The sequence below is a fragment of the Platichthys flesus genome, chromosome 6 (assembly GCF_949316205.1).
Source record: "Platichthys flesus chromosome 6, fPlaFle2.1, whole genome shotgun sequence".
NCBI lineage: Eukaryota > Metazoa > Chordata > Actinopteri > Pleuronectiformes > Pleuronectidae > Platichthys > Platichthys flesus.
The window spans coordinates 885,845-909,266 of record NC_084950.1 but is presented as its reverse complement, the minus strand read 5'-3'; the positions used below and the strand labels follow the sequence as shown (position 1 = coordinate 909,266).

The following is a 23,422-nucleotide window of genomic DNA, read 5'->3' as shown; positions in this document are numbered from 1 at the left end:
TGAATGAGAGACCCCTAGTGGCTGAAATTGCATTCTGTACGTTTTAGTTTCTCGGTGGTAGAAGAAAATAAGTTGACCTAGGGCCACGTCGTATCACTGACGGGCCCGAGCACCTGCACGTTGAAGCCTGTGTGGTCGTTAAAGAGAGCGATCGATGACCAAGCCCAAGATTCTGTGTTTTCACTTCCTGAGCCCGGTGGCGCTGAAAAGCCGTTTTGAACTCAGCAGCGCCCCCTGGAATGTTCACGTTGACCGATCTTCACAAAAATGGAAACACAGGTGTATCATGACCCGAGCATTTTTAAAAAACGCAACAGGACGGCCACCATTTTGCATTTAGTGGCCATTTGTAAAAATTTTACTTAGCCGAACTGGTCCCTGGGCTTTCATCAGATCAACTTCAAATTGAGATGAGTGTCATCTAAAGAAGAAGGAGATAAAAAAGACCTCAAAGATCGATTTTTCGTCACACGGAGTGACAGTGGCGTGACATCAAGTTTTGATTACCCGTCATCAAAACACAAGGTTTTCTTTAATAAGACTTCAGCTCTGCAGTTATGTCACACTTCCCCCCCCCCTTGCACTTTCTGATAATATTTAACTTTTGCAGAACTACCTCTGAACATTGAACACTGATCAGATAACGATGATATTCAAGCAGCTATTTCACAACCAGGTCTCTTGTCTGTGTGAACTTGTTGCTAAATGACTTTTGACCAGTTATCAAATCCAAGGCTTGAATTACTTTTTACAATCGTGTCCTGACACACCAGAGAAACCAGGAAGCATCTGTTCCTCCCTGAAGAGACGCAGGCTGAGAACCAGACGATCACATTCACCTTCCAAACCAAACTGAACCAAACCAGACCAGACGTCCTGAGTGAGTCCAGCTACAGGAGAGAAGAGTCAAACTACAACCTGCCGACGCTCCACACACTGACCGTGAGTTTAACAAACACCTCGACTCAGAGGGGAAGTGAACCTCAGTGAAGTTCATGGAGCTGTGACTGACTGACTGTCTGTTTTCAGCTTCACCTGGAGACTCAATGGCTTCCAGATTAGAAGAGGATCTCTGCTGTCCCGTCTGCCAAGATGTCTTCAGAGATCCTCTCATTCTGTCATGTAGCCACAGCTTCTGTAAAGACTGTCTGAAGACTTGGTGGAAAGACAAAAAAGTAAAAGAGTGTCCAGTTTGTAAGAGAAAATCTTCAATGTTGGAACCGACTAACCTGGCGTTAAAAAACGTGTGTGAGACCTTCTTACAGGAGAGAGATCAGAGCTCTTCACCTGCTCTCTGCAGTCTGCACTCAGAGAAACTCAGACTCTTCTGTCTGGACCATCAGCAGCCAGTGTGTCTCGTCTGCAGAGATTCAGAGAAACACACCGGCCACAGATTCAAACCCATCGATGAAGCTGCACAACAACACAAGAAGCAGCTTCAGGAAACTCTGGAGCCCTTGAAGGAGAAGTTACAGAGTTTTGAACGTGTTAAAGTGGAGTTTGAACAAACAGCAGAACACATTAAGGTCCAGGCCGGACGCACAGAGACGCAGATCAAGGAGCAGTTTAAAAAGCTTCATCGGTTTCTGGAGGAGGAAGAGGAGGCCAGGCTGGCTGCACTGAGGGAGGAAGAGGAGCAAAAGAGTCGGATGATGAAGGAGAACATTGAGTCTCTGAGCAGAGACATAACGTCTCTTTCAGACACAATCAGAACCACAGAGGACGAGCTGAGAGCTGAAGACGTCTCGTTCCTGCTCAACTACAAGGCTGCAGTGGAACGAGTCCAGCAGCGCCCCCTGCTGGATGATCCACAGCTGGCCTCAGGAGCTCTGATAGACAAGGCCAAACATCTGGGCAACCTGAGCTTCAACATCTGGAACAAGATGAAGGACGTGGTCTCCTACAGTCCTGTGGTTCTGGACCCAAACTCTGCTCATCCAGAACTCGTCCTGTCTGAAGATCTGACCAGTTTGAAACGAGGAAAGAGACAGAAGCTTCCTAACAATCCAGAGAGGTTTGATTATTATGTCTCAGTCCTGGGATCTGAGGGTTTTAACTCAGGGACTCACAGCTGGGACGTCCTGGTTGGAGACAATACACGCTGGTTACTGGGTGTAAGAGCAGAGTCTGTCCATAGAAAGGGAGACAAACAGTCTAGAGCATGGAGAATAGTGTTACGGGGGGGTAAATACTCAGCACTGTCACCATCAGGATCATCTGATCTCACTCTGCAGAAGATCCAGAGGATCAGAGTGAAGCTGGACTGGAACAGAGGAGAACTGTCGTTCTCTGATCCTGATACTAACAAACACATTCACACCTTCACACACACTTTCACTCAGAAGATGTTTCCATACTTTTACACTGCAGATCACTTGAAGCTGTTACCTGTGAAATTCTCTGTGACGCTGGATCAGAGCCGTTAGAGATAAAGATTTTATTCATCATGTTTATTTCTTCATTAGAAATCTGCTGAATTTAAAAGTTAAACTCGTTATTCTAAAGCTTTGTTTATTTAATCTTTTAACTTCTCACTCGTTTTTATTTCTCCTGTCGACTTTTCCACGTGTGTAAAAAGATTTGATTATTTTCTGATCTTTATCTTTGGTTTGTTTTTTACTTTCATGGAAAATGTTTTCCATCATTTAGATTTTGTGTGGATCCATGAAGTCGAGCAAACGGATGAAGATCCACATAAAAACACATTTATCAATAACAGCTGATCATTGTTCACATTCAACAAACTTTATTAAAACTCACACATGAGACATGATTCATGTTTAATCATAAAGTCTGTTCACATATGAAATAATCCAACATATATGAACATTTGTCTGTTTGATGTGATGAAGCCAAAATTATTCTGTCTGTAAAAGTGTTTATTCAACAGCAGCCGAGTGATGTGATTTTAATATTGTGATCAAAATAATAAAAACTATGAAACAGAAACTGAGTTCTGACCTTTGTTAAGACGTAATGTAAATATAACATTATCTGTCATTAAGTCGGATTTAACACTCAGATATTTTCATCGCTCACCGTCATGGCGCCTGTCAGGAAAAGACAACACTGAATTCACCTCCTCACACGAAAACCTGTTTACCGTCGGGTGGGGGGGTGGGGGGGTCTTTCTAACAACACTTAAGGATAATTGGTCTGTAATGAATCTGACTGTGATGGACTGGGGGGGGGGGGGGGCGTAATTAGTCATCTGTCTCTGACCTGCCTCCTGTCATTATCGTCCATTTGCTACACATCGATTTTGTGTCGTTGGTTTCAGGGCGACTGTAATTTCCAGTGGGGGTGCAGTGTTTGTGTGTGTGTGTGTGTGTGTGTGTTTGTCCATCAACGGTTCTGAATGAAAATGGTGTTTTCATGCACTACAGCCTTCAGACTGAACTCATTTAATATCAGATGTGATGGTGGAATCAGAGGGAAACTGCACGGGTCCATTTTTCCAAACCCTCAGAGCTTCGTAAGGAGTCGGTGAAATCGGAACCCGCCCGTTAACAGGTGACCTGTGATCAGCCACTCAGACGTGAACTGTCCTGAATCGGACTCTGAACACAGCTCCGTCCTCTCGCCCTCTCCCCCGAGGTGAAAGTCCTCTCTCTCTCAAACTGCTCAGAGACTTTCATCATCTTCAGCACTTGCCAAGAATCGTTTTCCCTTCAGACGGATATTCCCTGAAAGGTCGGGCCTGGAGGTGCTTATCTGAATGATAGGGGATTCCAGGTGATAAGGGCGGTGACGGGCGTCTGAGGACGAGAGGACGCGAGTCAGGAAGCGGATCTGCCCTCTCGCTGTGAGGTCACACTTTACTGCTGCTTCCATTTCTGAACAACTGCATCTGCTGGAGCTGCGTCATAATTCACAGAGCTGTCCATGAAGGCCAAAATATGATCTACCAAACAATATAACATGTTGTCAAGGGAAAGCAAAGATTTGAGTTGAGAACACTTCATTAGTTCTAATCCTAGCTGCACAAAAACAATAACAAAATATAGGTTTAATTTATTTTCAATACATGAGTCTCTGCCTGACTTACTCTCCTGTTTCATTCACCTGCACAGCTGAATTATTCTCTGTGACAGTTGAGCGCAGTCGTCCTCGGTGACTCATCTCGGGGGGGGGGGGGGGGGGGGGGGTCACCGCTGTGTTCCAGTGGCAGACGCACTTTGTCAGTAGAAGTGGACGAGTGATTAGAAGCCTCCGCTCCCAGTGTTCACTGTGAATACCAACAAAGTGCTGGACCACCTCCTTCTTATTGTCTCTGTTAACTAACACAAGCTTTTCCCGGTTCAGCCACATCACCCGAATGGAGCCGAGGTCTCCATGATCCACAGAGACCTCGGCCTCCATGGACCATGACCTCGGCTAGGCCAGGAACATCCAGGAACACAGTGTTATGTAAATGTTATTATGCCATCTCCATCTCGGATGATGATTAAACCCTTTATTTTGTCACGGGGGAAAAGCACATTTTAATCGGCTGCTAATCTGAGATAAGAACTGTTCCCTGCTCCACTTTCACATTTGTTCCACTTCCAGAAACCAAACAGCCAAACATGTCGAGCCTCCGCTGCTGCAGGAACATTTCTCCAGTGATCACATACACAGTAATGACTCCGTTATACATGATAATATATATAATGTATATATATCGACCAATCAGGAGTCAGTTTCAACTGTCAATCATGCCGTCTCAGCCTGTTTTATATCATGAACAAACCTCAGTGTGATAAGAACAACCTGAGATCTGCTCACATGGAGGTTTATGACATGTACTGCAGCCAGCCACCAGGGGGCGATCCAGAGACACAACACAAGGTTTCTTCTGCCCTCTCATAACTCCCCAGTGGTCAGCATGATGGACGGCGAAGTGGCCGACCCACGATGCACAGCGACAGCCGCCTAACTTCCTCTTTCTAGTTCTGTTCCTGTCTTCTAACCCCGCCCTCAGGGGAGGACAACATCTTTCATCTAATTGTGTCTCTGTCCAATGAGATCAGCTTTGTGTCCTTTTCACAGGGACGATGACAACATGAGCCGAGCTGCAGCCACAGAGCTGAACACTAGCTAAATCTGTGTGTTACAAAAGGTTAATATTGTTCAAATGTCAGTCACAAGCCAGATTAATTCTCTCTGGACTGAAATTGTGCTGAATATATTCTGGAGGTGTCCTCGGGTTCTGCTGATGATTTATCAGGTGGACACAGAAGCAGCGAGTGAGTCTGACCCATCGGGGAACTGATGCAGGATGTTATTCATCACAGAGGGGACGAGGGAAAGAATCTAACAAACGTTTATATTCAAACCAGATAAGATCACAATGACATCTGAAATAAGAAGAGTGTGGAGAGGGATGATGGACTTCACCAAGATGAATATCACGCAGATTATATTCATCTACTTCTGATTTAATCTGAACCAAACAGTCATAACCTGCAGATACAAAGAGCTTTTATCTGTGTGGAACTTTCCTGTTTGTATTGTATCACAGAAGATAAATCTGCACATTTGTGTATGTGTGTGTGTGTGTGTGTGTGTGTGTGTTCACTCACTTGGTCTCTTCCTCTCCTTGTCATTCGTCGTTAATCCTTTTCTCCTATTTCCCTCCTTCTCTTCTCTACCTTCTCCTGATTTGTACCTAATCATTTCCTCTTCTACTACTCACGTATAAAACATTCTCTTCCTCCTCACCTCCTTCCTTCCTCTCTCTTCTCTCTCACCCCCTCCTCTTCCTCCTCACTCTGTCTTGCTCCAACTCTTCTTCACAAATCTTCAGTTTTTCATCGTGCACATTAGAAGAAGTAAAAAGCAGGAAAATATAAACAGAGGCCGTGAACAGAGACCGACCCACTAACAGTGCTCTACATGTGGAGCTGCTGCAGACTGCACCAGATGAATCTCTCGCTGCCTGATGAGCTGCTTCTGGATAACGAGCAGACTGGAGAGCTGCTTGGGAGTCTCATGAAGTGGACTCCAGTTTTAAGATTAAAGCCAAAAAGCACATATCAGCTCAGTGTCTTAAAACACACATAACGAGCTCCACGTTCAAAACTGAAGAAGAAGACAGAACTTTTCCTCCTCAGGCGAACTCGAGGGATTGAGGATGAAACTGAAAAGACCCTTTCTAAAATATAACGTATTGCTGGGTGGTTTGTTTGTGTCCAATTGTCTCTTTATTGACTCCAAACAGGGACGCGTACTTTAAAATAAACGACTGTAAATTATTCAGCTCGAGTGAAGAAACGTCACCTTGACAATTAAACTGTGAAACAACACAAAAATCACAACGACCGGCAAAAACAACAAAGTTCATCTGGACACGAGTAACAGAACGTGAAGCAGCAAAGCAGTGCCTCATGGGAAATCAGGGCGTGGCAGTGGTGAAGGTTTGATCACATCTGAAGAATCATGGTGAGGTGAAGTTATGTTCATATCTCAGCTGAATTCTGTGTATCGTTATCGGCTCTGTAAGAGGTTCAGCTGCATCACATGATCTGACTCCTCTGTGACACACACACTCCTAACTGACTGAGCTCCTCCACCTCCAGCATCCACCTGTAGGGGTCATCAATATGTATATCACTCCCATTATCACATCGGGGGAGTGATCACAATCGATGTTCTGCTGCAGGGAACATTTCAAACGTGATTTACAGAATCATGACGATCGGGAACCTTCAGTGTCTTTGGGTCAGTTACAGTCTGGCTCCTCCTGCTCCTCCTGCTCCTCCTGCTCCTCCTGTTCCCCACCAGAGTGAACTACTAATGCAAAACCCAGTCGACTGCTCTGAGCCACAAAAGAAAATCCTCCTGCTCCTCATTTCATTACCTCTCCTTCTGCTCCTCCAGCTCCTCCTTTCATTACCTCTCCTCCTGCTCCTCCTTTCATTACCTCTCCTCCTGCTCCTCCTGCTCCTCATTTCATTACCTCTCCTCCTGCTCCTCATTTCATTACCTCTCCTCCTGCTCCTCCTGCTCCTCATTTCATTACCTCTCCTCCTGCTCCTCCTGCTCCTCATTTCATTACCTCTCCTCCTGCTGCTCCTGCTCCTCCTTTCTTTACCTCTCCTCCTGCTCCTCCTGCTCCTCCTTTCATTAGCTCTCCTCCTGCTCCTCCTTTCATTACCTCTCCTCCTGCTGCTCCTGCTCCTCCTTTCTTTACCTCTCCTCCTGCTCCTCCTGCTCCTCCTTTCATTAGCTCTCCTCCTGCTCCTCCTTTCATTACCTCTCCTCCTGCTGCTCCTGCTCCTCCTTTCTTTACCTCTCCTCCTGCTCCTCCTGCTCCTCCTTTCATTACCTCTCCTCCTGCTCCTCCTCCTTTCATTAAGTCTCCCTCTGCTCCTCCTGCTCCTCCTGCTCCTCCTGCTCCTCCTGCTCCTCATTTCATTACTGCTGAACACAGATCAGGTTTTTCACTCACTTCGGTTGCTTCAGATTTAAAGTTCAATGTGATGAAGCTTCAGAGGATTTTCACCGGTTCAGTTAGTGTGAGTCCATCACAGACACACAACCCGACACACACACAGACACACACACACACAGACGCACTCACAGACACACACACACAGACACAGTGACACACACAGACACACACACAGACGCACTCACAGACACAGACACACACACAGACACACACACAGACGCACACACAGACGCACACAGACACACACACAGACGCACTCACAGACACACACACACACAGACACACACACAGACGCACTCACAGACACAGACACACACACAGACGCACGGTGACTGTCGATCTTTGTCATCAACTTGCAAATCAGACAAATTTGTGTAGCCCATATTCACAAATCACATTTTGTCTCATGGGCTTTCACTCCTGTGATGTGACATGTCAGATCACAGGAAGGAGCGGAGATACAAAACTCCCAGAAAGAAAAGTCAACGGGAGGAGAAACCACCATGATGTTGAAATCACAGAGTTCGATTCTTTAGTTCAGACTCGATCATCAGGAAATCAGACTCATTAACCAGCTCCTCCACCCTGTGTGTGTGTGTGTGTGTGTGTGTGTGTGTGTGTGTGTGTGTGTGTGTGTCTGTGTCTGTGAGTGCGTCTGTGTGTGTGTGTGTGAGTGTCTGTATGTGTGTGTGTGTGTGTGTGTGTGTGTGTGTGTGTGTGTGTGTGTGTGTGTGTGTGTGTGTGTGTGTCTGTGTGTGTGTCTGTGTGTGTGAGTGCGTCTGTGTGTGTGTGTGTGAGTGTCTGTATATGTGTGTGTGTGTGAGACCTCCACCTGTTAATCATGCTGCTGGATGATGTTTCCTGTGGAACCCTCCTGGGCTGTAATGAGGCTGTGAGATGAAAACTCCTTCTTCTCCTGACGGCTTGGAAATCGTTTCAGTTTCCTCGAGACGAATGTAGAGGAGACGCGGACCTGCACTGAGACCAGAGGACCAGTCCATGTGCAGTGATTAGCCTGATCCCTGTGTGTGTGTGTGTGTGTGTGTGTGTGTGTGTGTGAGGATCACAGCCTGTTATCTTTCACAGAGGGGGGTCCTGTGTTCGCCTGGTACGTTGGGTCTGGACATGTTGACATCTGGACAAAGGGACACAGACAGAAATGTGACCTTTAAATTTCTTCCACTGTGATGAAGTAAAGTAAGTAAGTAAGTAAAATGTATTTATAGAGCACATTTAAATACAGCATAACTGACCAAAGTGCTGTACAATGACAATAAAAGGCAAATAATACAATATAACAATACAAATTGACCATAAGTACTAAAAACCAATACAAAGTGCAATAACATTCAATAACATTCAATAACAGGAGGCGAGCAGTTAGGGGGAAAGGAAGGCCAGGGAGCACAAGTGGGTTTTTAGCCTAGATTTGAAGGCAGAAGTGGAGGGGGCGGATCTAATGTTGTGAGGGAGCTGGTCCCACAGACGTGGAGCGGCGACAGCAAAGGCCCTGTCACCTTTCTGCTTGAGCCGTGAGCGTGGCACGTGCAGAAAACCTTTACTAGAGGATCTGAGGGACCTTTGGACTGACTGGGGCTGTACAAGGTCAGTGATGTAGGCTGGGGCCAGCCCATTGAGTGCCTTAAAAACAAATAATACAACTTTAAACTGAATCCTAAAGAGAATGGGGAGCCAGTGCAAGGAGGCCAGAAGAAAGGTTTTCACACCGACCTCGTTTGGTCCAGAGTGACTTCAGACATTTCAGTCCTCGTCTCCACTGGTCCCAACGCACTGGAAACAGCCGTGATTCACTCTCAGGTCACATGACTGTTGACACAGGTTTTTATTGGCAGTGTTGCAGACGAGACGTCCGGGTGAACGGGCAGAGAGGTGAGAGATCGTTAAGGTGCATTAGTGACGTCAAACATGAGGCACTGGGAAAAGCTGAAAAGCTGCTCGACTGGAAACGATGGGAAACAAACCCATCACCTCTTTGAGTGAGTTCTCCTGAATTGAAACGATCCTATGTACCTGGTACACAACTTCCCCCCCGGATCAATGAAGTATTTCTGATTCTGGTTCTGATAACTTTGGTGTAAAAGACATAGATCAGGTGTGAAAGGTTCCTCAGAACAGAAGAGTGATGTACTTCTGTAGAGTACTGTACTACTGTAGAGTACTGCACTACTGTGGAGAACTGTAATACTGTGGAGTAATGTACTACTGTGGAGTACTGTAGTTCTGTGGAGTAATGTACTACTGTGGAGAACTGTACTACTGTGGAGTAATGTACTACTGTGGAGTAATGTACTATTGTGGAGTAATGTACTATTGTGGAGTACTGTAGTTCTGTGGAGTAATGTAGTACTGTGGAGTACTGTAATACTGTGGAGTAATGTAGTTCTGTGGAGTACCTGTAGTACTGTGGAGTACTGTAGTTCTGTGGTGTTATGTAGTACTGTGGAGTAATGTAGTTCTGTAGTACTGTGGAGTAATGTAGTACTGTGGAGTAATGTAGTACTGTGGAGTACCTGTAGTACTGTGGAGTACCTGTAGTACTGTGGAGTACCTGTAGTTCTGTGGTGTTATGTAGTACTGTGGAGTAATGTAGTTCTGTAGTACTGTGGAGTAATGTAGTACTGTGGAGTAATGTAGTACTGTGGAATACTGTAGTTATGTGGAGTACTGCAGTACTGTGGAGTACTGTAGTTCTGTGGTGTAATGTAGTACTGTGGAGTAATGTAGTTCTGTAGTACTGTGGAGTAATGTAGTACTGTGGAGTACTCTAGTTATGTGGAGTACTGCAGTACTGTGGAGTACTGTAGTTCTGTGGTGTAATGTAGTACTGTGGAGTAAAGTAGTTCTGTAGTACTGTGGAGTACTGTAGTTCTGTAGTACTGTGGAGTACTGTAGTTCTGTGGAGAAATGTAGTACTGTGGAGTACTGTAGTTCTGTGGTGTTATGTAGTACTGTGGAGTACTGTAGTTCTGTGGTGTTATGTAGTACTGTGGAGTACTGTAGTTCTGTGGTGTAATGTAGTACTGTGGAGTAAGGTAGTTCTGTAGTACTGTGGAGTACTGTAGTTCTGTGGTGTTATGTAGTACTGTGGAGTAATGTAGTTCTGTAGTACTGTGGAGTAATGTAGTACTGTGGAGTAATGTAGTACTGTGGAATACTGTAGTTATGTGGAGTACTGCAGTACTGTGGAGTACTGTAGTTCTGTGGTGTAATGTAGTACTGTGGAGTAATGTAGTTCTGTAGTACTGTGGAGTAATGTAGTACTGTGGAGTACTGTAGTTATGTGGAGTACTGCAGTACTGTGGAGTACTGTAGTTCTGTGGTGTAATGTAGTACTGTGGAGTAAAGTAGTTCTGTAGTACTGTGGAGTACTGTAGTTCTGTGGAGAAATGTAGTACTGTGGAGTACTGTAGTTCTGTGGTGTTATGTAGTACTGTGGAGTACTGTAGTACTGTGGAGTACTGTAGTACTGTGGAGTACTGTAGTACTGTGGAGTACTGTAGTACTGTGGAGTACTGTAGTACTGTGGAGTACTGTAGTACTGTGGAGTACTGTAGTTCTGTTCAAACTCAGCATCATATTTCCTGGTTTTATTTCCTATGAAGAACTGCAGAAGCTCCAGCTTTAATAACTAATGTAAGAAATGAGATTACAGCTGATTAACAGATGAGCGTGAGACACAGGAGGAGAAGCTGTAGCTTCTCTGACCACCGACTGTAAACAGGACGCATTATCCCTTCATCGGATCTACAGCCTGTTTAAATACGTCCCTGGGATTTGAACATGGGTTTGATTTCATTTGGAAACAGAAGAAGAATGTGAACGGTCTGCGCCTCTTTGGTTCTCGGGCTTTATCTCCTGCTTCTTCCTGCTCAGCCGAGAGTAATAACACAATTTACTGTGCTGCAGCTGATTCCGTCCCTCGTCCCAGATCCTATAAATCCATCACAGACACGTCGGCCGAGCAGCTGAGACTCTGCAGCCGCCGGCAGGAACCACCGGCTCATCTCTGTGCTCACTCCTTTCTAATTTGAGACTGAGTTGTTGTTGTGTTTCATCATTTTGGACGTAACAATTCATTTGAAAGAGCCACAACATACCTTGATATTACAGTTTATCTATTCTTTCCAGGAAACCTTATGTTCATGACTTTTGATTCACATATTCACATGGAATAAAGAAATACAGATAAATATAGATAAATAAGCTCATGGATATAATAATTCTTATGCCTGTGCATTCAGGACCCTAAGTGAGAACATAGGTTTGTACAAGTCAATACATTTAGACAACATTCATCACAAATAATTACAAAGAATTATGATCTAACCTCCATCTACACTTTGAACCCCAGTAACCCCAGTTACCCCAGTATACCTAGTAACCCAACTCCTCCCCTCCCCTGTGGCCTGAGTTCTTCATAAGTCTAAAGTTATATTTGAGTTTTGCTCGGTTATTAAATTCCTTTATTTATTTATTTATTGTTGACAGGACAGTTCAGGCGTGAAATGGGAAAGTGATGAAGACACGGAGCAAAGGAATCAAACCTCCGGATGCGCCGCCCGATCTACCATGGGAACCAGCAGGTGTTTTTAAATGTTTTGAGAAAAACAGCGACTCTTAAGCTATGAGTTCACATCAATAACCTTTGCTCTAATATGGAGGACACCTGTAGAGGGCACCAGAGAGATCATATAACTATTAGATGCACTTGATGTAAATAAAAAACATGGCGACGTGTTTGACCCCTTTCTGCAGTGCTCTGCCCACACTGCCCCCTACTGTCCATGAGCATCATGTGTAGCATTAATATCTGAGCAGCAACAGAACCAACACTGTGAAAGTGACTTATTGAAAAGTACAAGTATCTGTGATCGTCTGACTCCACCCACCACTGAAGTTTGAATCTACTTACAGAAGTTTGTCAGACTCATATAAAGTCTCATTCATTTTAATGCTCAACTTTTATCTCTGTATTGTTTTATCTGCTTTTCTGTTTTCCTCATTTTAAATTAATGAGCCAGAAAACAGTGTTTCCTCAGCTCCTCTTATTATGTGTTGTTTAGTTTTTTAGAGTTTTTATTCTCTGTTTTCCTCTGAGAAAAATGCTTCATAAATAATGATTATATCACAGCTGCCTCCATCTGTCTCTGGACACTACACAGACTGAAGAATCATGTATAATAAAGTTTGAATCACTAAATTAAACACTAAGTTGTTATGTATAATGTTTAAAGTCCTTGAAGTTTTTTAAGTGTGGTTGTATTTGCAGGTGTCTCATCCGTCTAAACGTTGGATCATATTTGTTTTTATGAAAGTGTTTACACATCTTTGTTTTCATGGATATGACCCACATATGATTTAAGATCTAAGTCTGTCCCCTCACTGCTCTGATGGATTGTGCTTCGACCTCAGCACCTCCTGTTGGTCGGAGACACATGAAGAATCCCACTCAGATTTTCCAGGTGTTAGATTCTGCAGAATAAACTGTATATATTTATTTAAAGTTATTGAATCATTTTGTGCTTGTGCAGCTTGTAAAATGGATTTATTCTTGGTTGAATCGCAGTTCTCTCCTGCTCCTCGTTTTGCTGACGGCTGTAAAAAGGTTGATTCCAGGTGTTTTTCTCTGTTTGAGTTACAAGCTCTGCACTGAACCCTGAGTGCTGCTGGGCTCAGAAGATAAACCAAATGAAACTGTCTCTGGGGAGAAGCACGTCTCTCTGGCGGCTGGAAGAAATCCTCACTAGACCAAGTTTGATTTTAAATCTTAATCCTTGGAGCTAGAGTCGGAAAAAGCTCAAGTTCAGGTTGTATTTATCTGTGAGTTCTTTATGTTTTATATTTTAATGTCAACAAAGTGAATTTTCAGATTGTGTTGTAATAGATGTGATGAAGACAACTGATCTCTGCTCAGCTCCAGGTAATATAAGACAGGGACACATGTTCCTATCTAAAGGTCAGTTTGAAGAAAGACTTCAGGTAAAAACACATAGATTTGAAAATGAGCACAGATTTACAGATTCACAGTGAATCTAAATAAATATATATAGTCATATGACCTTATGTATAATTTTGTTGGTATTAAATGTGACATTAAAACCTTAAATGTAACTTTTCTGTTCCATCAGAGTAATGTCATATAATTTATTTTCCAGCTCATTAAACAAGTTGAAGTTTGAATGACCTCTTATAGGATTAGCCTCTAGAAACCTGAGGTGTGTGATGATGGAGAAGCAACACAACTTTAACACCATGAAGGTTTGACATCTACACAACAACATGTCTGAGCGAGAGTCTGAAATGTGACTGTGAAGACTTCATGTTCCCTGAGTTCTGGTTCTGTTTGTTCACACCTGTCTGACCTCAGAGGAAAACATGATAACCACTGAGAAAAAGATAAGAAAACACAACTGTGCTGCACACAGACACACACACCAGAGACCTGTCAGTCCTGAGACAGAGAGGAAACACACAGTTGCTTTTCAGTGGACAGGTTCAGATGAGGAATAAGCAACATGAGCAGCTGAGAGTCAAGAAGAAGAATGATCAGAGCTGTTTAAACATACGAGTGGACAAAGGACACAGTGGACTTCATGGTGCTGCGGTTAATTTCCTGTGAGGCAGGAGGAAACGGGGGGAAACAGTAAAGTGGGAGATGATGACTTCCTGTGTCACCGTCACGTCCAACATCAGGACAAACAGAAAATAAACACACAACTGTCATGAGCAGCGTCAACACACGACGATAAGCAAAGCAATTTGTGCCAGGACCCGCCCCCTCGACACTCATCTGTTTTATTTCTTATTTTCACTTAAGTCCGAGTTAATTAACAAACACAGATAAGAGCGAGAGCCGCCGCTAACACTCGGCCAACGGAAAGAGCCGCTATCAGTCGTGTGTTAGAGCGAGCGGCCGCTCAGAGCAGCGGAGCAGAGATAAGTGGAGTTGACACTGAAAGCTCCATAAACCACCGCGTCCAGGCCGAGGGTCAACAGCAAATTACCCACAAGCCCCCAGAGCAGGACAGCACGTTAAAGAGCCATAAAGCAGATGGATCGGCCCATGGTACTACTGCAAAGCATGCTGGTCCCTGTCCGGGATTTCTCCACCTGGCTCTGAAAGCAGGAAGAATAAAAACATGGGGCACATTAATCAAAGGGGAAGTGAAGGTAGAAGAAAGATTAAAGTATAGATGCTCATTAATTTATTCCAGTTGCTCGGAGGAGTCGATGCTCTCTTATTGAAGCGTTGCCTGATTTGCTCTTTTGAAAGTGGCTCTGTCCTGTGAGAGCAGATTCTCGTGCTTCATCTCAGACTTGATGCAGAAACAGTTTATCTGCAGTCATGACTTCAGGTCTGAGGTCGCCTGGAAGCAGAGGAATCATCAGAGCAGCCTCACCGCTGAAGTGAAGAAGAGTCACATTAAAAACAGAATATCAATCCAACCATTCTTTACTGTGTCTGCCCACTTCCTCATTAACATACTGGTGCGTTTCACCCATGATTCATAGCTTTCTCTCCTCCGCATTTTCCTTCTGCCGTCTCCCTGGAGGCAACGCGTCATGTTTTATGGACGTGTGCACGTGTTGTGTAATCCATCAGTGTGTCCTTGGTCCGTCTCCTGTGTCGTCCTCACAGATCCCAGGTCAGAGGCTTCACCGCCCACAGAGGCCGGTTTACAGCCGGTCGGCTCCGAGGAACTCAGATTTATCCACGTGGTCATGAGTCTATTGTTCCTTTTATTTATTGTTGCTGAGAGTTTTGATGATTTATTGTCATATTTACAGGATTCATCTTTCATAACAGCCTTAGAAGTCAGGAGAGTTTTTTATAAAACTCCAACTTGTGGTGTTTTAAACCGTCCTTTAATTCATTTTAACTAATTATTATTTTACTTTAATTCAAATAACGTTTAACACCAATCTCATCTTGACCAGGACGGCTTCAGATCTCTCTCACAGCTGACCTCTGACCTCTGGCCACATTCGGCTGCTGGATAAATGTGGCACATCTTTAATGATAATATAATTATGGTAAACTTTATTTGAATGCAACTTTTTAATAACAGTTATAAAGTTCTTCACATAAATAAGACAACACGTCAATAAGGAGGAAAGATGACGAATAAACAGGAAAGTAAATTTGTCCTTGTTCGTCTGTCACAGAATGAATTTAAATATTAAATGAGGTGAATTTTAAATAATTACTGATAGAAGAAAGAGTTATTCCTTCCTGTGTAACATTCAGCAGTGGAGCAGTTGTAAAGTCCAGCTCAGCACTTTTCTCTTCCTCTGGTCTTAATGTTCAATGAGGCCAAACACATAATTATTTATTGGACTTTGGATTCAGCCGCTGTGGAATGTGTTTTCTGTTTTAAATCAATCCAAGTGGTCGTCGAGCTGGTCCTCTGAGACGGGACCAGAACCGGGTCTGTCCTGGAGCTTCCATGACAGACCCAGTTTCCCTCTCGTCAGCTGTTTCTTCAGCGAGCAAACAGAACTGAGAGAGACGTGAACAGAAGTCTCATCGCCCGACGGCTCAGTCGCTCATCGGAGGTGAAACTCTAGATAAAGGTTTGTTGTGGTGACGGACAGGTTGTAGGTTCCATTCCTCTGCTCCGAGCCTGAAGCTCACAAACAGACACTGAGCCAACCATCAGTCACCTGACTGCCCCAGCTGGTGACTACACAGGGGGGGGGGGGGGCTCTCATTCATTCACCGCACACTCGTGATGACGTCATTACATTCTCTTCACGTCCGCTATAATAATATTTTTACCATATGAGGTAGATTCACCACAAGAAAGTGAAACGATGGTACATCCTGTATATCACTATAATCAAACACACAAGACACAAACTGCAAAATATTACACAACCACGCACAAGGTTCGATTTTAGCTCAGATTGAACAGATAAAAAAATGTGAAGATGCTCCAGGAAATGACATCACAGGACACACACACACACAGACACACACACATACACATAGACACACAGACTCACAGACACACACACACAGACACACCCACACACAGACACACACACACACACACACACACACACACACACACACTCTGAACGTCTCCTCAGACTCAGTTTATCCTCGACTGTCTCACCAGCAGGTTGAACCCACTCAGGGTCTTGGCCTCAGGACACTGGTGTGTGTGTCACAGACAAGATGACGCTGGAGAATCTTCAGACTAAGTTATATTTGAAGTTTGAAACTTCAGTTGAATATTTCTCTGTTGAAATCCCACTCTGATTCTAACAGAAACCGGAGATTATGGGGATTAGCTGTGTGGACATATTCTCATCTCACAGTCTGTGATTCATCGCCTGGTTCAGAGTCAGATTCATGAGCGAATGGCACTAAAGCTTTTTGATGTGTGTTACTGATGAGCCAGGGATCCTGGACTCACAGCAGCTGTGAACGATGACGCTGTTCAGATTCAGAGCTTCTCACCTTGACTTGTTGTGATTGTGAGAAACCCTGAGTGGGAGGATGGAACCCTCCCTGGGCCTGCAGGCTGGGCTCGGCTCCAACCTGGCATCCCGACACGGGCCTCTTCATCTGGTGCAGCAGCCGGGACGCAGCTCCAACCTGGCAACCGGACAACAAGGAGACGGAGAGCTGGAGTCAGGAATGGCCTCGGAATCCCAGGCTAAACTCAGCCATCTGCATCCGTCACTTTGCATTCCACCAACTGGAAGCTGGGAATAAACCAGTGCCTGATAACGTTGCCTGTGCCGGCTCGCACCTTGAGAGACTGGCACAGCCTCTGGAACTCAACGCAGCTCTGTGACATCCAAGCTCAATCTGCTTTGTGCAAAATGCACCGGAGCCAAATCTCACTTCTATGCTAAAGTAAGAAGCCAGAGCAGTGAGCCTGAAAGGTTTAGAAGGTGTGAAGCAGCTTCTCCTGCCCACGTGCAGACGAGCAGCGGCTGAGAAGCTTCACCAGGTTCAGAGACGACACGTTCACCTTGTTGTTGAACAGAAAGTGGCAGGTCCCCGAGTTCAAGGGCTGGTTCAACCCTCACAGAGAAACGAGTGTGAACATGTGATGTGTCTCTCACATACACACGTGTGAGGTGGTGTATTTAAAGGGACCCCCCCCCCGACTGATACATGTGCTGGTTTTATTCATATTGAATGTATCATACAGAGAAACACAGGTCTGGTTGATTTCAGATTGAAGGAGGTAAATCTACAGATTGAACCTTTAAAGTTAATCGTCTTTGTGCTTTATGTTCCTGCCTTTGCACTGAACTGATCCCAGATCAGAGATCCAGAACCTGCCTGTTCCTGTGAGCAGGCTGATGATTGGCTGTGGGCTCGATGTGGAATCCTCTGGTGTTAAAGTACAAAGTCACCGATCCGCACTCCAATTATTTCTGATGGAAGGATCGGCTTCGGGGGCCACAGCCCAGAGGCGCCCACTAACACTGAAGAGCTCCCAGTACATCAGGGGGAGGAAGGCGCCTGATTACACATCAATGAAGTCAAACTGTGAGTAAGTGAGTGTGATTGTTTGTGCCTGAGTTGCAGAAGCTGATTAACTGAGGGGTTAGAACCTGGTCCCTGCTGGAATCAGATCACGTTCCTCTGGGTTCGGCCTGAGGAGCTTTTTATTTCTTCAGGTTTCAAACACACAGAAAAACTGAGCCAGCGTCTGTTCACAAAACAGTGACATCACTTCCTGTCACTTCACACGTTTCCTACACAAAGCTCTTAATATCTCACATAACAAGATCAAACACCTCAACGTGTTATTGCTTGTTCCCTCTGTTTTTAAAGAAAAGTAAAAAAAACTATTGTGTATTAAATATTTACACTCAATTTTATTCTCAGGCTGCTGGTAACACTGAGGGTAGATGTTTAATATTATATTGTCTTCAAAGAAGTAAGGTCCTGGAACTATTTCACGTTTACTTTGTTCCTCTTTTCCCTGAAGCTGAAACACAGTTATTCTCTTAATCTGAACATCGTTTGAACCTTTTGTTAAGATTTAACTGTTTAACGTCTTATTGTCTTTATATGATCCAATCTTTTTTTAGCTTCTGCTCTTATAATCATTGTTTTTAGTATTTGTACTAGTATTAGTAGTAGTAGTAGTAGCAGTAGTGGTAGTAGTAGTACTAGTAGAAGTTGTAGTAGTACATCAAAGTGCTCAGTAATACTGATCCTGCCGGCATGGAGGAGGCTCAGAGCTCCAGATCCACTCCCTGGACTCCAGAGGCAGCAGCTGGACTTTTGTATATTAATTACAATCAGTTAATTAATAGACTTACCAGAGATGAGTGGAGCACATGATGGACCTGCTCCAGAGACAGATTCTCACCTGGAGAGGCTGCTTGTAGTTCTTGTTCTTTTCAGAGGAAAAACAACACGAAGAAGATGACTAGTGACTCTCCCTGGTCGTGAAGGTCCAGATCCACTCGAGCACTGAGCCACAACAAGAGGGCCAGCAGGTGAATAATGAATCAGAAGGAAGTGGGTGATTGATTATTAATTAAGATTCTCTGAGACTCTTGATGAGATTAACCTGAGATCGAAGCCGAACGGAGACGTGATGAGAATCTTCAGTGATTCAGGTGCTGCATGCGCTGCCTGACACGTCCAGCAGGGGGCTCTTTTCTTCTGTAAACATTTTAGGTTTTCGTTCTTGGACACAAAGCTGCAGCTTCTGTTAAAACCACTCAGAGAATCTTCAACCTGAATCTGCAGCGTCTGATTCTGAGGATTCATCCAAACGACTCCACACTAGTTCACACATGAGTCCTCCTCAAACATTCTATCGGAGGTGAAGACTGCAGCTGCTTCGTGTTCTTCTCAAGCTCTAAGCGTCTGTGTGTGGACGTCCCTCAGTCTGTGGGTTTCAGTGGAATCGTCCTTTAAGGTCCTGGAGCTTCTCCACGGGATCTTTTCATGGTTTAACGGAGGAGACGTGATGTTCGACACATTTCAGACGTGCAGCAGGAGCTGAGGGAGACGATGTTCCAGTTACCGATCTAACAGATTGTGATCGAATGTCTCTCGCTTCCATTCGACCAGTCAAACACCAACTTCCATCTGATGTGTGGATCTACCCACTGATCATCTCTGAACTGAACCCAGGGCAGGTTGGAGTGAGGTCACATTACGTGAGCTCCGTGTTCTCAGTACAACAGATGGAGGTCAGACTTGAGGGTGGAACAGGAGCAGCTCGTCCTGGTGTCGCTCTGTCGTCGCTCTGTGTTATCTGAGTCTCTGTCGCTCTGTCAACATCTGCTGCTCTGTGCTCACACCTCAGCTGTGTCTTAACAGGAGAACACAAGATGGCTTCAGCTCCTCTGTGACACGACTGAGCCGCTAAACCTCGGACAGACGACTCACAGCAAACACAGAGTCCGGTTCACGTCCTGGGGGAGATGAGTTCAGTATCAGATGAGTGACAGGAGGCAAAGCGTTCTTTGAGGAAGCAGCTGAAGGAAACAACCACTCAAAGTGAATTAAGAATTAAAAGAATCTTCAAGCTGCTTGTGACAGAGAAGACTCCCACCTGAAGATACGAGCAGAGCTGAGAATAACTTCTCCTTAATCGTCATTATCATGTTAATATTGTAAAGAGTCAAAGTCAAAGTTGTCATTTAAACACAAATATGTAAATTTCAACCTCTGTGTTTATAATGTGAGAGCCGCGGCAGCTGTCAATCAAACACAGACACGCCCCCTCTAGTCAGCTGACATGGTGGTGAACAGCACAGATGTTCGGTCTGAGCCTCACGACCTCAGGAAGATGATTTCATTTGTAAATGTGGCCTCGTCGAGAGGATAGGTAAAAATACACTGGCTCTGATACAAGTGGGTTACTACATTCAAAAACACACCAGCCAGCAGAAACATCTCCGTCCTCCAATAAATCAACGGGCAGCAGACTCGTAGGGGGTCTGAAACCATGCATGTGCAGGGGGGGGGGGGGGGGGGGGGGCTGAAGCACCTGCCCCCTTAAGGTCTCTGCACGGCCCTGCTGAAATCCCTGGAATTACTTCACGACAAATGAGCACAGCTCTGTGAAGCTCCTCCTTCAATTCAGCTGTTTATTCAGCACAGAAGCTCAAATCAGCTGAATCCACATTCGTGTCAGGAGACTCCCCCTGAAGCAAAGTGTAGGGAAACAGGGGGGGGGTGAGAGACGGGAGGGAGGCGTTAAGGTGGAGAGATGTGCTCGGCCTGAGCTGAAGAGCCAGCAGCTGTCAAAGGAGGACTGAGTCTCTTTCTAATCCAACTCCAAAGAATTTGCTTCTTCTTCTTCTTCTTCTTCTTCTTCTTCTTCTTCTTCTCCTTCTCCTCCTCCTCCTCCTCCTCCTCCTCCTCCTCCTCCTATTTGGATCTGAATTCAAATGTAACGAGTTCTTCTTCAGAGTCGAGTAAACTCCCCAGATGATAACGTCACGGGAACAAACAGACGTCCACTCTTCTTTCTCTTCTTTGTCTCCTCTCCCCCTCGTCCTCCTCACCCTCGTCCTCTCCCCCTCTTCCTCCTCAAGCAGGAACTGGGTCACATTAGTGAGTCTGTGTGTTGTGTGCATGTTGTGTAGAACTCCCTGTGGACTCACTGTCGCTGTGGTTCATATTTTGCTGAGGTTCAGATTCTCAGTCCACACACGACTCCATGATGAGGGTCACGTTTAATGAGGTGTTTTCCATAATGTTGAGTTAATAACAATATATTAAATTACTCAAGAGTAATTATATGTTGGGCAAGAGTCCCTACAGAACTAACCATGTGTAAGGATCCACACACAATGGGTCGTAAAAGCGGGGCCTTTGAGCCAAGATTAAGCCAGCTAAAGTCTCCCTCTTAGATCCAGCATGGAGATTGTATCTTCTGGTGTTAACTTAATCCCTGGGGTCTCCCCAGAAACCCCTGCTCTGCTCCTGGCCCCTCCCACTCTCCTTTGACCTCTGACACTCAATTGGCTAAAAGCCAGCATCATCCCATGACCAGCACCTCAAGGAGGCAGAACCTCTCAGGTAGAATAAAACCACTGAGACATCAATGTCCATTCCATTTTTACCCTGCTATGAAGACATCATGAGGCCCCTTCGGGGCCTCCCAGCTGTTTTAGTTGCTAAAGGGGGTAACCTTAACTTCTAGTTTATCAGCCATTTTTACCCTGCTCTGAAGACATCACGAGGCCCCTTCGGGGCCTCCCAGCTGTTTCAGTTGCTAAAGGGGGTAACCTTAATTATTTTCTTTCATTTCTTTCATTGTCTTTTATCTCAGTCGACGTTTTTATTTTCAAAAGGACTTTTGCTGTTTTAACTTGAAAAGACCAAACAGGAAATTGCACGCGGAACAATCTCAGACTGTTTCACTCACCCCACGGACTTTACTTTCTTTTCCCAACAATCTACAAACGACTTCCACAGCCGTCCCCTGCAGAAGCGCGAGATTCATTCCGCTGAGGAGCACGACCTCCACATCCCTGAAGAAGGACGATGTTCATCCCGTTGAGGAGCAAGACGAATCTACTCCTATTTCGGCCCAGCCGACGCCGCTGCGACAGAGGAACCAGCGCAACAGAGCTTGAGCGGCCACGATTATTCACTGGACTTCCGAAATATCCGCGCGACACGCGCATGCAACACCGTGAAGGTCACAGTAAGAGGCTTTATTGTCTGGGCAGATGTTAATCTAATACGTAGCGTATTGTTTTAATACTTGAATGTATTTGTTTTGTATGAGACCGCAGAGTCTCTAGTGTTTTAGCGGCGATTCGCCACTTCCGGTTTCCGGTTACGGCCTTGTGCCATAGGTTTTAAGCGCCGTGAGCAGCGTCTCCAGCTCATTGTGACCGTTTGAACAACGTTGAAGATACTTTACCGGTCAAACCTCAGCACACAACGCCACTTGGGTGCTGAGTGGTAAAGTAAATGTAACTTGTCTCTGACGGTGCTTTTAGAGAGCTTTGCTCTCTCCTTGTATTCTCTCTCTCTCCTTCTAAACCGACCTATACACACATCCGATCTGTATTTAGAATACAGTTCATGTGACATAGTTAAATCTATATTCAGAGAGGCTGGACACATCTGGAAGCCATGCGGCCGAACGCCAAAGCAGAGACAAAGAATTCTCTTTGTCTGAAAATCCCTTTGTGTAATTCATGTGACCACCAGTGTGAGCTCCGGCCACATGGTGTCATTAACATAGACTCCATTTTGAAGAACGCAAGTTAAACCACCATTTTGAGTCTATTATTGCCACGCCTCCTCTCTCACTCTCCTCCCATTCTGGCTCTAAATTCATAACGGCTCTGCCATCTTGTTTTGTAGTCAATTCGCCATTTTGAGAGTTTTTAGGCCTGGGTTCCACGAATCATGATCGGCCGCCATCTTAGATGTGACGTGACTTCGTCATCGCCACGCCCCCCTTCTTTTTCTCTCTCTCTCTCTCTCTCTCTCTCTCACACACAGACACAGACACATTGATAGACACAGACAGATACACACACACAGATACACATAGATGAATACATGTGTTTTCTAAATTGTGATAAGCGGCTGCTGTTGTTATCTTTGAAATATGGGAGTTTGTTAAAATGATGAATCATTAAATAACACTAACTGTATTTCACATGCACCCACATAGACACACACACACAGAGAGACACTTTGACACAGACACACACGCATACCATGACAGACATACATAGGTAGACCGCCGGTTTTACATGTACTTTCTGACTTGTGATAAGTGCTGCTGCTGTGTTTATCTTTGAAATATCGGAGTTTGTTAAAATGATGAAACATTAAATAACACTAACTTTATTTCCCCTTTTTAATAAATGCTTTTGTAATTAAAGTATCTGTAGTCTGTGATTATTTGTGCATATGTATGTGATTGCAGCTGGATTATGATTACCTGTGCTCGAACTTAGAAGCCTTCACTGTTAATTAAATAATTATTAATATTAAAT

At 44.7% G+C, this 23,422-nt stretch overlaps 1 protein-coding gene across 1 annotated transcript; it reads left to right on the top strand.

Moving 5' to 3' along the window:
- Positions 1 to 711: 711 nt before the first annotated feature.
- LOC133954688 (nuclear factor 7, ovary-like) lies at positions 712 to 2,962 on the top strand. Its single transcript, XM_062389142.1, has 2 exons — positions 712 to 942; positions 1,030 to 2,962. Exon 2 carries the CDS (start codon positions 1,047 to 1,049, stop codon positions 2,424 to 2,426), a length of 1,380 nt encoding a protein of 459 aa, XP_062245126.1. The 5' UTR covers positions 712 to 942; positions 1,030 to 1,046; the 3' UTR covers positions 2,427 to 2,962.
- Positions 2,963 to 23,422: the final 20,460 nt, after the last annotated feature.

Bases quoted from the DNA above. Each gene is read 5' to 3' on its own strand.
- LOC133954688 (XM_062389142.1), top strand. From the start codon at position 1,047: ATGGCTTCCAGATTAGAAGAGGATCTCTGCTGTCCCGTCTGCCAAGAT.